This window comes from Hyaena hyaena, unplaced genomic scaffold (assembly GCF_003009895.1).
Source record: "Hyaena hyaena isolate Hyena2069 unplaced genomic scaffold, ASM300989v1 scaffold_322, whole genome shotgun sequence".
In the NCBI taxonomy this organism is placed as follows: Eukaryota; Metazoa; Chordata; class Mammalia; order Carnivora; family Hyaenidae; genus Hyaena; species Hyaena hyaena.
This window is the reverse complement of record NW_024080954.1, coordinates 1,741,352-1,758,514: the sequence shown is the minus strand read 5'-3', so window position 1 is coordinate 1,758,514 and position 17,163 is coordinate 1,741,352. Positions and strand designations below refer to the sequence as shown.

Genomic DNA, 17,163 nt, shown 5'->3' with positions numbered 1-17,163 from the left:
TTTAGCATTCCCCCTAAAAATATATTTATACTCACATTCACTTGAACTTGAATGGACCAGTCACCAAGTATTGGATGGGAAGATAACTGAAAAGTTTTGGAAACGACGCCAAGATCACTTTGTTCTGACAGCCACTGTTGGATCAAATTGGACTTGGGGTCCTACAATGAGAACCATACACGTTAACTATATAAATATTGCCACGTACATGTGTTATGAATGATCCCCTCCCTGTGGTACTCCCAGGGACATCCTAAATATGGCACAGAGACAGGTTTTGGAAAATGTTGTCTATATGTTACTAAAGAAGACAAATCAGAATTTCTTCCTTTCTCATACCCTCCTGACAACATCTTTATTCTGTTCCACCTTTCAATTCTTGGCACCACATTTCTCTCTTTATGGAACACCACGACGTGTGTATCACCAAACCTGTGTTGTCATTGTTAACTAGAGATAACAGGCCTCGTATATTCAGGGCCCACTATGTGTCAGGCACTCGGTCTTAACATTATTACTCATACATCACTCAGTCATCACAACTCTCCCTCAGGGTAGGGCTGTCCTCACATTATAGCAAAAACAGACTCCCAGAGAGGTTAGGTACACACTCAACAGTAAATAATACGTGAATTCAGGATTTGAACCCACACACCTTTTAATCCAATAAAACGTATCACAGCCATGTTTGGCCAAGGGGATGCATGGAAAAACACTTCAGTCTTCCTAGACTTCCCCAGTGATCCCGTCATGCAGCACTCCGCCGAGCCACTCCAGCAGTCATCCCAGGCCTCTCCCCACATTCCCAGCCTGTCAACTCCGCCTCTTTCATCTCTCTCTAATCCTCAGATCTAGCCGCCATGTTCGGTTTTCTGTTACAACTCATCTCCCTCCTCCAATCTTGCCCCTCCAATACATCTTCCCCTCTGTCAACAATGTTATCCATCTGAAACACAAATCTGAGACTGAGACAAAGTAGCCGAAACCCTTGGTACCGTTCCTGACATACGACAAACGGAATAAACACTGGCTATAAACTTACACTGGACCACAAGGTGGTGATGGCTTTCTTTTGCCTACAGAATGAGGTCTATACTTCTTTACACAGTTTACATAACTTAGCAGTCTGACTCCATCTATATTTCTATGCTCATCTTCCTCTAAATATATAGTTTTGTTTGTAATTCACCCCCAAAAGCCCATGCTTCTCAGCCTCTACAATTGCTGCAAAGAATTCCCTCCCTTCCTGTCCGACGGGTAAAATAAACTCCAGTGTCCTGCCTCCTATACATGCTTCCAACAAACAAAATGGTCACTTCCTGCAGAGCCCCTGGTACATCTAGGGCATACTACTGTTTATTGTACTCATGGGTTACACGGGGTTTTTTGTTCCCAGCTAGACTGTGGCCTCCTGAGAGCAGGGATCAAATATTTTCCCTGATTCTTCTTCTCTATCCTTTGACTGGAGGTAGTGGGTCAGCCCAGTTAATGGAAGCCAGAAGTAACCTCCCTCCCTGAGTAGGGGAGAATGTGAAAGTCAGAGGTAAGGACAATGCTGAGAAGTGAGTCAGGAGTGGTCTAGTAAGCCAGAAACTAATTGTTAAAACCAAAGACCAAAAGCAAGTCAAGACTAATCAGGTCACTCTCCTTGGCAAACTCCCGGGACGGGCATTGTAATCAGCAGCCGGGTCTCCTGTGCCTGGCACAGCGTGACACGTGGGTGAAAACAAAAAATACTATTTCTCTTCTGTCAGCCTGGCAAAAATAAAAAATAAATTCCCAGTGTTATTTAAACTGTAAGGAAAGGAATGTTCATACTCCACTGGTGCATTATTTTGGTGAAGGTTTACCCTTCTCCCAGGTGGTACCGTGGCCCTACAAAAAAAGGAAGTCCTAAATGAAGTCCTTGAGGACTTTGAACCCAGAGGATCTGGACAGTTGGGAGTGAATGAGATAATCCCTCTGGTTTGTCAAGCCTGTCTTAGGCCTAAGCCTAACCGTCACCAGCAAGAAAACACAGTGAATGTAGAAACACCGAAGTTTTTACACATCAGGATTCAAACGGCCGCGCATGTTGGCACCACAGCGGAATCCAGCATTTGTACGTCGTCATCTCCTGCTAGGACGCACACAGGCCAGCCATGTACAACATGAGCAGTGTCCCTGCCACAACCAGAACAGCCACATGCTGGAGATGCTGGAAGAGTGGCCCCTTGTGCTGAGTCACCTTCAGATGGTTCTGGATCTGTCAGGTGCTTCAGCACAGCACAGTACCTGCTGCCTGTGCCACTCTGTCTCAAGCAATAAATCCCTGGCTGGAGAATACATCCACGAGGAGTACTTCTGCCACTCCTCACAGTCCTGGGTTATGCACCTGGAGTCTGTCTAGCATGTAGAACTAGAGAAGTCAAATCACCTAAACAAGGGGGTCCCCTCACCTCACCAGGGATGAGGTCCTGCTTTTGTCACGGCTGCTCCATGCCAGAGTATCAGGGGATAGTCACAAGATACACCCCCAAGGCCACCTCGGCTGTTTCCATACAAGGTCACTCACATGTACAAGAAGCAACACCTTCTTCAGGAAGGAAGTTGGGGTAGAAGCCAGCCTTGCCACCACCTTCCTTGGAACTTTTGAAGGCACCATAGTGTCAGGCCGGATTAGCCAGGGGAAACCAGAATCAGAGCAGGGGTAGGGCATGTTTTTACCACTGCCAAAAGGGCTCTGAAGGCCCTTTCAACCTGAGAAGGTGAGTTATCAAGGCAGGCAAATTTAATAATATCCAATGACAAAAAAAAAAAAAAAAAAACACTGAGCACCCCTGAATATGCTGTGACTGACAGTCAATATTTTATTTACATCTTGTTTTTTCACAACTTAGCGATTTGACAAGTTTATACACTCTGCTATGCTCACCACAAGTGTAGCTACTCGCTGTCTCAGCAGGTCGCCCACTATTACAGTATCATTGACTATCATCTTGACTGGGCGGGATGGATTCCGAGAAGTTAGCCTTCTAGCCATCAAATGCATTCTCCACATTAGCCTGCAGGTGGTACTATACTAGAGGGTACAACTTTGTTCAAGTCAGGGGCGCCTGTTACACTAAGTTCCACTTTATTCTGGGAAGTTTTGCCAAGAAACCAACTATTCTACACTGAAGGATGTAGAAAACACCACATTCTGGCCCAAACGACTGTTTTTCAGATGGGGGAAACACAGCAGTGTGGGCATCAGAGCTCCCATCTGGCTTCCGCAAGTTACAAGGCTGGACCTGAGTTCACATCTCAGCCTCACTGCCCGGGTGCAGAGAGCAGAGTATGGAAACCCCCTGGGCACAGTTCCCAAACATTCTGGGCTCCAGGTAGAATTTTAGTCTAAACGCCCCTCCCCGGGCCGAGAGGGCCACATGTTGGTAAGGCCAGTAGGATTTCTCAGGCCCAGAGGTCTCTCTGAGCCCTTCTGAGAAAGCCAAATGTGTCAAGCTAAGTCCAAAGTTGTAGAGAAGAGGCCAAGAGTACAAATCAAAGGCTTCAAAGGCAGATCTTAAAGCACCATAGCGAGGCAAAATAATAAAAACGCACAGACTAGCACAGTCCTAAATGCTTTACTTAAATTATCTCACTTAATCCTCACAAAAACCTCTGTGAGGTATTTGTCCCGCATCAGCAGGGTTGGTTCTGGGTTAATGCCTAGAGTAGGCAATTTATCAAGTGCTGACTTTCATTACCTCAGGTAGAACGAGGCAGATTGGATATAAACAGCTAGAGACAGGCAGATGACCTCCAAATCCTCCACCTTACACTTCGTTTCTGGCAGACACTAAGCTCTCAGCATATGTGGACAAATGATGAAGGATGATGTGACTGCAGTCCATAAAGCCCTGCTTAGAAAGCTACTTGAATTTAGACATGCTATTCACTATGTCAACCTCCTTTATAGACATTCCATTATACAGTGAAGGCAGAGATTCACAGAATGGCAATTCTTGCAAATTCAAGAAATACGCATTGAGCAGGATGCCCGAGGATGTTTGGCTTGAAGTTACACGTATATGTGCTTGTTTGCTTGATTTTTGTTTGGCTTTTAGTTTAATTTATAGCAACACATAAGTTAAGAAGAATAGGAAGATACTGAACTAAAAAACCTAAATTTGCCTTCCATTCTGTGTCATTCATGAGAACACGGAAGGTCACCAAGAGGGTTCCCAGGACCAGGGACTTTTCAGTTATAAAATCAAGAGAGACCCAGGCAAACTGGGGTGAGTTGATCACCTTATTTCCATGTAAGGATCAAATGTCTTGTATTCTCTGCAGCCTAAGCGTAGAAAAGCAGGTCCAGCAGGATCTCAACGGTCCTCAACTTGGTTCCCACAGGAAAACACTCAGTCCAACTACCTGCCTCCGGACCATCAGAGTGTGCAAGCAGCAGAGGCCAAATGACTCCCTGCCAATGGAGTTCGCATTATAAAAAGAGCTAATGTTCAGTGAGCACGTACTATGTGGCAGGCATAGTTCTAAATGCTTTGCTTGGATTATCTCACAAAAACCTTTGTGAGGTATTATTATTATTACACATTTTACAAATAAAGAAACTGGGGCTCAGAGAGATTAATTTTCTCATACAACTAGCATCTATTCTTCTTAGAGCAGACAGTGATCCTTTTACAAGTCAAATCACATCACGCCTGTCCTCACAATTCTCCAGTGAAATCTCACTTCCCTCAGTAAAATCCAAAGTCCATATCATGCCCAGGAAGACCCTGTATGATCCACCCCTCCTCCAACCCACGTAGCTATATCTTACCTCATCTCCTAATATTTGTCCCCTCACGCCCTGGTACACTATCAGCCTATTTTTCCTCCAATGTACCCAACAAGTTCCCGCCTCAGGGCCTTTACACAAGCTGTTCCCGCTGTATGTATGGGCTCATTCTTTTATTTCCTTTAGGCCTCTGCTCACATAGGACTCCCCTAACAACCTAGAGAAAAGAGCAAACATAAACACTCTCTCTCTTACACACACACACACACACACACACACAAGCACACACCAATCCCTTTGTATACATATTTATGTGTTTATTTAGTGCCTGTCTCCACACTATTCACTGAAATAGAAGCTTGATGTGAGCAGGGGATTTAATCTGTTCTGCTCACTGCCCCACCCCAGAGGCCTGAACACAAAAGTTCAAAACATGTTTAACAAATGAATTAATCAATGAAGAAGCAAGGACTGGAGTCCAAGCCAGCCAACTTTGGAGCCTGAGCTCTGAACCCACTGCTCTCCCATTTCCCTTCCAAGACAGAGTATTCTCTTGTTGGGAGAGAAGTTTACCCATGGCGAAATCTAAGATAACTTGACTGGAACTTCGCAGAGAGCTTTAGTAAGATGGCTTGAACTTCTTACTTTATTTCTAGCTGGCACTTACCTTTATTAGAATGTTTAAAGAAGTTTTATAAGGTTTAAAGTCTGAGAAGAGTGTAACGACACGAAACTTCACTTCCTGCTTTGGCTTATAGAGGGACTTGTCTGTTTGAATGAAGACAGTCATTCTCTTGGTCTCAAATGATAAGCGCGTACTATTAGAGAATAAGATCTCATCCTGGGCACGTCCAGTTACACGTAGCTCATAAATCCCATCTGCACTGTTCAGAGGTAGCTGGAGAAAATGAAGAGATCAGACATTCTCATTATTTTACCTCGAAAATGTTTTTAATTATAAATTAGAACAGAGAAATTTATATTTTTTTTTAAGTTCACTTATTTCATTGAGGGGGCAGGGAAGGAGTAGAGAGAGGAAAGAGAGAAAATCCCAAACAGGCTCTGCACTGTCAGCGCAGGCCTGCCATCAGGCTCAAACCCATGAACCGTGAGATCATGACTTGAGTCGAAATCAAGAGTCGGACACTAAACTGACTGAGCCACCCAGGCGCCCCAAGAATAGAACATTTAAATCTATAGTATTATTAAAAGTAATTGCCATGTTGTAAAACTTGCCTCTCCTAGGCACCAATGTTAAACAATTTGTTTTCCCTCTTAACATCCTGTAGTTTTCTCTCCCGTTAAATTGCAGGGTTCTCGGAATGTAGGGCTCAGCACTGGTCACCTTGTCATTTCCTAGTCCAAGTGCATATTCTTCCTAACAGTCATTGGGGGTTCAAACTATCTAATGTCTTTCAGCACTTTTTTCCATGCCTCCCTCTTTGAGGCAGTCAACTGGTGAAAAGCACAATTTGCACAAGACTTCTTTCCTTACGGCCCCACCATATCTCTTTCGAACTCCTTTCTATAGTGCGCTCTCTTCCTGCATCCTGCACATCATAGGTCGTAGTCTTGGGAAGGACGGGGGTGCCACTGCCTTCCTACTGCTATTACCGGCAGAATTCCTACCTGCCAGCATTAACAGACTTGAAGCCATACTCGGCAGCTTATGTGACCTGTGTCATTTTCCAACAATCCTTCAGGTGGGTGCTTTTACTGACACCATTTTATACAGAAGGAACCTGGGGCTTGGAGGAGTTTGGGAAGCTGCTCCAGGTTACTAGCTGAGATTCAAACCCAAGAAGAGCTATACTACTGTAATAAAAGCCTCCGTGTGATGTCTTTCAAACATGTCTGACAATTCTCTGACCCTCTGCCCTTCAAAAGGTAGAATCTCATTCCCCAGACTTAGGGACTTGCTTCTCAAGAAAAGAATGAAGCTGTGTTAGAGAATGGATGGCTTCTTCCTGGTTCTCTTTCTCTCTGGGATTCTTCGCTGTGAGGGAATCCAGCTGCCATGTGAGGAGGACACTCAAGAAGCCTGTGGAGAGGCCCACATAGGGAGAAACTGAGGTCTCCCACCAACACCCACCACCAGCTTGATAGCCATACGAGTGAACTACCTTACAGAGGATCCCCGACCTACTGAAGCCTTCAGGTGAAGGCAGGTCTAACTGACATCCTGACAGCAGCCTTGTAATAGCCCAAAGCTTTGGGATCATCAGTTTTATGCCAAAGCTTTTGGGATAATTGGTTATGCAACAATAGATGACTAGCACACCTGACTTTTATTTGGTTTTCATTATAATAAACCTGAGGTTCTGAAACTAAATTCTGGCTCATGTTGGCAAATAAGTTTTATCCACAGAAAGCTCAGAGATCTTCCAGTAACAGCAGTTACCTTGAAGCTTACAATATGGATGAGACTATGAAGGAAATGTAACAATTCACCAATAAAACGGTCAGCAAAAAATATTTAGGGAGAGAAGTACTGATGTTCACAATTTATTGGAGACACATTTTAAAAATAAGATGAATTAGGGTGCATGGGTGGTTCAGACGGTTTAGCATCTGTCTCTTGGTTTCAGCTCAGGTCATGATCTCATGGTTCATGAGTTCAAGCCCTGCATTGGGCTCTGTGCTGACAGCATGGAGCCTGCTTAAGATTCAATCTCTCCCTCTCTCTCTGCTCCTCTCTGGCTTGCTTTCTCCTTATCTCTTAAAAAATAAGTAAATAAACACAAAAAATGTTTAAAAATAAGATGAATTAATGGATACAAAGACAAATAGATGTATAGATATGGAATAGAGCAAGTATAATAAAGTGTTAATGGTAGATTCTGAGTGGTGGGTACAGAAGTGCTCACCACGAAATTCTTCCAAGTTTTTTGTATATTGGAAAAATTCTTAATAAAATGTTAGAAAGAACAATCAGTAGCATCACATTTACATAACTTCTAGTGCCGATTTTTGCTTTTCTTCAATAAATATTTATTGAGCACCTCCTAGCTCCAAGTTGTTCTAGTCCTTGGAATACAACGTGAGCCAAACATGGATGCCCTAGTAAGGCTGAGGGTCTAGCTTGGAACTTGCATTCTTATATTCTATTTTTTCAAATGATACTTCAGTTCTCAGATTCTTTTAAAGAGATATTTTTGAACTATAAGCAGAAAATTATATATGCCAGCATATCACATATATGGCAAAGATTCATAAATACTTTACATTTAAAATATGGTATTTGATAGGATTGCTTTTTATGATTTGGATATACTTTGATCATTTTTAGTGGCACAGAGACTCCAGAACTGATAGTAGATTGAAGATTTATGTCAAAGTAATAATGCAGAGGCTCAAAACTAAAGAGGCCTATTTAACCATGAAGACGCCAAATAAAAAAGCAGAAGTAACACAAGTGGAGATGGTACTATCTTTATGCTCCTTTCAGCCACCCCAAGTAATTTGCTTTTTTAATTGCCCAATTAGAAACCCTGCCCACCCTCCATATGTAAGATATAGGTAATTCTGCCTCCCCAAAGCCTCAGTGTTCATCCCAGGGCTGGAAAGTCAGAGAGTACAAATGAACTTGGTGTATCAGTCAGTAGACCAGGGGTGACTAAACCATTTGCCTTGTGGTGTCACTGCAGACTTTGCATGGCACTACCAATGCTGGGCTGTAGCAGAGACCCTGGCCCTCCACTGTTAACAGCAGAGGGACATACTGTGAGAGAGTATGAAGAAAATTGTGTGGATTTTAAGCAATCTTTATGGAGGTTTTTCTCTGTCACAGACCTAGAATGGGTTGTAACCTGCTTCCCACAGGGGAGAGGACACCAGAAAGAAATAAAAGCTCCTATATCTCTATTGACCAATTGCCTTCTGTCTTCTTGGGGTCAGTTACTGAGAGACTTCCCAGAAGTGGTAATAAAGAGGTTCCCTCATCAGAGATTCCCATGACTCTTATACAAGAACCAATTAGTTTCCCACAGGGATTTTGTAGTTTTACATGTTGAGCTGAGAACAGAAGGCTGGAGAAAGACACAGTTCCCACAGACAGACACTGTCTGGCAACAGTGCAGTAACAAGGGGCTTTGATCAGCCAAGTATCAATTGGCATCTGAGAGGGACATGCTAAATTCTCATTACGCTAAGTCTATTCTGTGTATATATAAAAGCAAATTTTCTGAGTAAATGACTGCTCTTTGCCCAGGGTATTTAAGGCAGGTATACTCAAAAAGGTCGTTGGTGAGGGTTTTCTGGCTGGCTTCGTCAGTGGAGTGAGCAACTCTTGTTTGGGGTTATGGGTTCAAGCCCCATCTTGGGCATAGAGTTTGCTTAAAAATAAAATAAAAATAAATAAAAATTGGGGCACCTGGATGGCTCAGTTGGCTAAGAGTCTGACTTCAGTTCAGGTCATGATCTCATCGCTCGTGAATTTGAGTTCGCATCGGGCTCTCTCCTGTCAGTGTGGAGTCAGCTTCGATTCCTGCCTCCCTCTCTCTCTGCCCCTCCCCAGCTCGTGCTTACTCTCTGTATCAAAAATAAATAAAAGCTGGGGCACCTGGGTGGCTTAGTCGGTTAAGCGTCCGACTTTCGCTTAGGTCATGATCTCGTGGTTCATGGGTTCGAGCCCCGCGTCGGGCTCTGTGCTGACTGCCAGCTCAGAGCCTGGAGCCTATTTCAGAGTCTGTATCTCCCTCTCTCTCTGACCCTCCCCTCCTCACACTGTCTCTCTCTCTCCTAGAAATAAATAAAAATATTTAAAAAATAAATAAATAAATAAAAACTTTTTTTAAATTTTTAAATAAAAATAAAAATTGTAAAAAGATTCTTGGAGGGTAAGGAACTAATCTGGGATGACGAAAACCACTTCATCTTCTCTGAATGACCAATTATCAATGATCATTATCAAGGAAACTGAGACAACAAAATAGGATTTATCCTACTCTACTTCATTAATGCCAGTTATTAAAAGTAGTAGAGATTTCAAATAACTTTCAAAATTAAATTGAGGACTTTATGATGACAGTTTCTACTAAAAATATATTTTAAAAATATTAATTATACGTAAAATAAATGTCAACAACATTCCTAACTTTAAAAACCCCTCCCTCATGTTATGTTGGATTTATTTACAGAGAATAAAAGAAATTTCTCCTACCACATTTTGTGCAAAAAAAAAAACCTTTATATTAAGCATCAATTGTTTTTTTTATTTACTTATTAAAAGCTGATTGTACTGTATCAAAAATAGAAACAATGAGTTAATCAGATATTAAAAACACATTTGTGTTAATGCAGTCAAAATATTTAATTTTACAGCAATAATTCATGAGAACCTCAAAAAAACTGAAATATTACATTTACAAACATCAGAATGCAAGTGCACTCTCTGAAAACTGAGTCTATTTTAACTGACAACTCATAACAATAAAGAACTTTCTATTTCTGCCAAGCATTATCAAATTCTCCCAGACACACTTTATGACAAAGTCTTTAAATTTTTGTTTTAGTAGAAAAGGAATATACTCCTAAACATAATGTCTAAGAAAGCTCTCAATAGATAATTGCTATATCTGTCTACAATAGAAATGGCATTACTAGGAAAGACAAACACAGAGTGTTGGAGTTAGTATTTCCAACTTCATACTTAAAAGAATAGGTAAGGCTGAAAAGAATAATAGCAGCCAAAGACCAGCTAATGACAGTTTGGAAGAGTGTAATTTATAATAAACTGGCATTGTTGGAACCATCCAAGCCTGATGCCTTCTCTTTCCAGCCTTTCTACACTTCCAGCCTGTGAAACTACAGGCTTCTCTCATGAAACCAGACAGTTGTAGTTTAAGCTGTGGCTCCTGAACTTAAATCCCAGCCTCTTCTGCTACAAGGCAATTCTATTACACAGGATTTATTTTTTATTTTCTCACTGGAATACTCTTCCTACAGCATCATGACCAGCATCTAATATTTTAGGGTATAAATGCAATACAATGTCTTATCATCACTGAGATTGGGCTTTCCCCCTATTTCCACCTGCTCTCTTTCCCTACTTCCTATTCAACAATAGAAAAAGCAGTTATATTTCTTAGGAGGGAAAGTACAAACGTAACAGGCAAGAAACAACAGCTATGGAATATAAGTAATTTTTTTTAATTTTTTTTTAATATTTTTTTAAATTTATTTCTAGGAGAGAGAGAGACAGCGTGAGCAAGGAAGGGTCAGAGAGAGAGGGAGACACAGACTCCGAAACAGGCTCCAGGCTCTGAGCTGGCAGTCAGCACAGAGCCCGACGCGGGGCTCGAACCCACGAACCGCGAGATCATGACCTAAGCGAAAGTCGGACGCTTAACCGACTAAGCCACCGAGGTGCCCCGGAATATAAGTAATTTTTATAAAGTAGTGTTTGGGAGCACTATACTCTCCAGGAATACCACCCCCACCACCACCCCTGCAGAAAGGAATGTGGTTTCTGAATATGCTTGATAAGTAACCTTCAAGAAGTAATGGAGGAACCTGGCTCATCAGCTAATGGTAATCCTACATTAAGTATGTAAAGTGTCAAGGCTAAAGTTGTTAAAAAGAAACCACAGGCCCAAGGTGGAGTCATTTGCTCCCAGAACAGTAAACCAGGACTCAACTGCAGTTTCAACCTTTCCGGGAGTGGAATTTTAGGCCAATCAATCTGGAAGTTTCTGACAAGAACCAATGAGGTAATCTGTCACATGGGCCCTCTCCCCCTACCCCTACTCCACCCAAAGGAAGATGAGGCAATCTGCAGGATAAGACCCCATGTCCTTCCCCCTAAGGGAAGGTGACCTGGCCTTGGACAATCCTTTCTTTTCTTTTGCTGATAACTTGTTGCCCCACCTTCCTACCTACAAAAACCTTCCACACTATACAATTCTTTGGAGCTTCCCTCTACTTGCTGGATGAGATCCTGCCCAATTCATGAATCACTTACTAAGCCAATTAGATTTTCAAATTGACCGGGTCAAATTTTGTTTTTTAACAAAGTCATTAGTCAACTGTTCTCAGAAAAGTATACCAAATCGCATCTCCTGTTGAATGCTGTGGTCTACTTTCTCACTGTACATCCAAAGTGTGAAGCTCCAAAACAAAACATGGTAATAAAAATGCAAACTTCCCAATCAAAGCTACAAAGCAGGAGCAGTTCACAAACAGCATTTGATCATAAGGTTTTATGACTTTCTCAACAAAATAATAACCTCTTTCCACTTCCATAGCAAATTTTACAGCACTTTAACATCTCATTTCACCTGCAGGGTAAAGAAGCCCTTATGAAGGAGGTGGTTTCTTTATCCCCTTTTCCAGAGCTAGGAAGTGGGTGGGGTGAGTGAGGCCCTTGCCTCTGGTGCAAAATTTGAGGAGGCAAAAAAATCAGTAATCAAGATAAGTAAATTTTAAATATTTTAAAATAGAAAAGGTAATGCAAAAAATTAAATTATAAACAACAAAAAAAATGTTTTTAACAAAGACAGGATCAATATCACCAACGTCTCAGTCTTCATTATGGCTCACTGTGACCCTCCACTTTCTAGGACAGGGAAACAGAGGGGCAGAGTGTTAATTATACACTCAAACTTCAAGGTTCAGGAAGGCAGAAGCAGCACCAAACCAGCCCACGCTTCTGTGGCAACAGTCCAGGAAGGTTTCCCTCAGTGAAGTTCCCTGCTTCACAAGAGGAAAATCTCTGCTATGAGTTTGAAGAGGCTAATAACGGATCTCCCTGAAGTAACATTTAAAAAAATTTTTTTTAATGTTTATTCATTTTTGAGAGGGACAGAGAGAGAAGAAAGAGAGAGAGGGAGGCAGGGCAGAGAGAGAGGGGGACAGAGGATCCAAAGTGGGCTCAGTGCTGACTCCAAAAAGAGCCCAGTGCAGGGCTCAAACTCACAAACTGTGAGATCATGACCTGATCTGAAGTTGGGCACTCAACAGATGAGCCACCAAGTGCCCTGAAGTAACATTATTCTTCATTTAAAGGTGAAACTGAACTGAAGCCAAACTCACAAGAAATGTAAATTGATATAAAAGCCAAAAAATATTAATTTATTTGTCTCACCAATGCAATGTATATTTCTGAAACCAAAATTTTTAAATGGATACTTACTGATGGAAGAGTAAGTGTCTTGAAAGAGCCTAAAAGCAAAACAGGGAAGAAAATAGAGTCATAATTTGAATATGATGGTAATACAAAACTCCCAAACTCTCCAAATACTCTTTCAAATGTGGAAAGAATCATAAGCTTACAGAATCACAAACTTATTTGGTCAAAACAAAACAATTTCATTAAAGCTCAGAACACCTGAGAGATTATTATATAGCCTTGTGCCAAAGAATTAAGGAAAGTGGAGCCAGACTTAAAAGGCTATCAGTGGGTGAACCCCCCCCCAAATTAGTTTAAGTTCTGCTTCTCTTTTCCATTATCATTTTGTTGTCATTATTATTGCTGTTCCTGTTGCTGTTTTAAGGTCATACACATTTGAGGGACACTTTAATCGGTGTTGAGGAAAAACCTAAGGTTTATTTCTTATGTTCTCAGACCCTCATGATAAAAGAAGGAAAGGAAGGCATTAGTCACGTCAGGGGGGAGCTGGGACTCATAATCGACTCACTGGTATTAGAGTGATGCAGACTTTTTTTCATGAAAAGTTTCTAAACATAGGACTGCTAATTTAACTCATGCCAATTTCTCATCAGATCTAATTATTTCAAGAGAAAAAATGTTTCAAGTTAAAAACAAAAGAATACTTATCCAAAGTTCCCATTTAAGTGACATGAGTTCAGAGGTGGTGACAGGCCCTCACGGTTCCTTCATTTAGGAAATATTTGTGAAAATTTAAGAAACTTTTACCACAATGAACAAGACAGACATGGTCCCCGTCCTGCTGGAAGCCGCATGTGTCTATCCCATAGGAACAGACGAACGCCAGAGCCCAGCACAGTACGGAACAGAAATTAAACAAGTGGCCTCTGGAACTAGGCTATATCAGTTGTATACTGAACCAACCATGTGCTCACCCCATCCTTGAAAAAGTTACCTGATTATCCAGTCTCCATTTTTTCAGCTATCACATGAGCATGCTAATAATAGTACCAATCTCACAAGGTGGTTGTGAAGAATAAGTATGTTGATCCCTGTAAAGTGTGTAGAACAGTGTCTGGCACACAGGAAGCACTTGATCATTTAAGTCATGACAGTGCCAGAAAACTTGAAGGGATATCCACCGGGGATATAGCATGCCTCTATAGCAAGGTATTCATATTGTTATCACGGGGCACGGAGTCAATTAATACATATTACCAATGTCAAGTTAGATGATAAAGTTATATATATATACTTTCTCAACCAAAGTATTAAATATTATCAACCAAAATATGAAATATTAGAAAACCTTAATTCCTTAGTTTTGCTCAGTAAAGTAAAAGCTAAGCCATGTTCTGCCTATACCTTTATAAATGGTCTTGCACAATCCCCAATGTGTGTCATAATTTGAATTATCTCTGAAGACTACTGCCCCAATGGGCCTCCATGAAATACAAATATATTTTCAGCAGCAGATAAGCAATTCATCAAAATCGCTTATCCCCTAGCACAGATCAGCTTATCCAATAACTGTCGCCATTGGAAGCAAAGAGCAAGACTCTTAAATAATAGGACATTGGACAAAAAGTGTCTTGAGGGGCACCTGAGTGGCTCAGTCAGTTGAACTCAGGTCATGATCTCACAGTTTGTGAGTTCAAGCCCCGTGTCAGGCTCTGTGCTGACAGCTCGGAGCCTGGAGCCTGCTTCAGATTCTGTGTCTCCCTCTCTCTCTCTGCCCCTCCCCACTTGTGCTCTGTCTCTCAAAACTAAATAAATGTAAAAAAAAATTTTTTAAGTGTCTTGGAAAGGTAAAGAAGGAGAAACAACTAAACAGATATAACTCAACCTGGAAGGGCTGCAGTAAAGGTAGGGAGAGACCACTTCAGAGGAACCAGGCGAGAACCTAAAGAAAATGATGCCAGAGTCTAGGGTTGTAGGATAAGGGAAAATTAGCCAGATGAGAAAGGAAAGGAGTTTCCAGGCAGAGCAGCAGCAAGTGCAAAAGAGTGGAGGTCAGCATGAATCTACAAAAGCAAAGAGCTAGAGAGAGAGGATTATAGACATGAGGCTGGACCAGATCACGAAAGGCCTTTTACACCATGTGAGTCCTCGCCAGGAACATCCCAGGTTCTGCTGACCTCCCAGCATCCTGCTTTAGCATTTATCCTGAATCTTTTCAGTGTAGCAAAGTATTAATATGAGATGGGTTTAATTTGCACAAAATTTAACTTTGAAATACTGTAATCATGCTTTAAGAATATCTCAACTTGTGGGAAGAAACCTCTCATTAAGTTCTTATTTTTAAAGGGATGAGCATATTCTATACTTAACTGAAGTGGAACTGAAAAGCCCTATGATATTGCAACAACTAAACTTGGTGAGACATTCAAAAGCACCATAAGTAGAGCAATTTAGTGGACAAATTTTGTGTTGTTAAAATATTTGCTTAAAGGAGCCATAGTACTTTCCATGCAAAAAGACAAACCCTGTAACATATTTGAACTGAAACATTTCAACAGTTCAAAATGGGGAAAAGATGGAATTGAGAATATCCTCCACACAGCAGAATTTGCTCCGATCTTACCACGTACCTCAGCATATGTGAAGAGAGTGTGTTCTCAGTTAAAAATACACCGACAATGAACAAGTGGAATTTGAAATTAAAAATAACACCCTTTACATTAGCACCCCCAAACACGGAAATACTTGTGTAAACCTAACAAAACTGTTACAAAATCTCTATGAGAAAAGTACTCTGATAAATGAAATCAAGGAAGGAGTAAATAAATGAAGAGATATTCAATGTTCATGGATAGAAAGACTCAATATGATCAAGATATCAGTTCTTCCCAATTTGATCCATAGATTCAATGCAATCCTAATCAAAATCCCATAAAGTTAATTTATGGACATCAACAAACTGGTTCTAAAGTCTGTATGAAGAATAGCTACTACAATATTGAAGGAGAACAAAGTTGGAAGATTGATGCTACCAACTCCAAGAATTAACGTAAAGCTACAGTAACCAAGGCAGTGTGGTACCGGCAAAAGAACGAATTGATTAATGGAACAGAAGAGAGAACCAATAAATAGACCCCTACTAATATGATCGAATCATCTTTGACAAATGAGCAAAAGCAATCCAATAGACCAAAGACTGTCTCTTCAACAAATAATGCTGGAACAACGGACATCCACATGCAAAAAAGTGAATCTAGACAGACCTTATCCCCTACACAAATATTAACTCAAAATGGATCATAGACTTAAACATAAAATGCAAAACTATAAAACTCCTAGAATATAGCACAGGAGAAAATCTAGATGGTCTTTTTAGGTATAACACCAAAGATACAATCCGTTAAAGAAAGAATTCATCAGCTGGACTTCATCAAAATTAAAAACTTATGCTATGCCAAAGACAGTGTCAAGACAATGAAAAGATAAGCTACAGACTGGAAGAAAATATGTGCAAAAGACACATCTGATAAAGAACTGTAATCCACAGTATACAAAGAACTTTTAAAACTCAACAATAAGGGGCACCTGGGTGGCTCAGTCAGTTAAGCATTTGACTTCAGCTGAGGTCATAATTTCATGGTTTTTGGTTTGACCACCAAGTTGGGCTCTGTGCTGACACCTCAGAGCCTGGAGCCTGCTTTAGATTCTGTGTCTCCCTCTCTCCCTGCCCCTCCTCCACTTATGCTCTATCTCTCTCTCTCAAAAATAAACATTAAAAAAAATTAATAAAATAAATAAGTAAAAATTAAAAAGAAATAAAACTCAATAATAAGAAAATGAATAACTTGACTAAAAATGGGCCAAAATATTAATAGACAACTCAGCAAAGAAGATATACAGATGGTAAGTAAGCATAATAGAAGATGCTCCACATCATAGAGAAATGCAAATTAAACACTAAGATACCAGTACGCTGGCATGAGTCACTGACAACATCAAATGCTGGCCAGGACATGGAGCAACAGGAGCTCTTACATACTGATGGTCTGCAGTGCAAAATGGTACAGCCACTTAGGAAGACGGTTTGGCAATTTCCTACAAAACTGAACATACCTTTACCACATGATCCAACGATCATATTTCCTTGGTATTTACTCAAAAGAGTTGAAAACTTTTACGACCCCACAAAAATCTGCACACAGATTATTTACAGCAGCTTTATTAATAATTACCAAAGCTTGGAAGCAACCAAGTTTCCCATAGACAGTGAGTGGATAAATAAACTGTGATACATCCAGAGGATGGAATATCATTCAGTTCTGAAAAGAAATGA

The 17,163-nt window shown here is 40.9% G+C and overlaps 1 protein-coding gene across 1 annotated transcript in view; it reads right to left on the bottom strand.

Annotated features, from left to right (window-relative positions):
- Nucleotides 1–17,163, bottom strand: part of CD109 (CD109 molecule) — a 139,465-nt gene that overhangs the window by 102,502 nt on the left and 19,800 nt on the right. The window contains exons 3-5 of the mRNA XM_039248932.1: nucleotides 12,894–12,922; nucleotides 5,430–5,660; nucleotides 36–161 (exon numbers count right to left, since the gene is read on the bottom strand). Coding sequence (XP_039104863.1) covers nucleotides 36–161; nucleotides 5,430–5,660; nucleotides 12,894–12,922 — 386 coding nt within the window. The remainder of the gene's footprint in view (nucleotides 1–35; nucleotides 162–5,429; nucleotides 5,661–12,893; nucleotides 12,923–17,163) is intronic.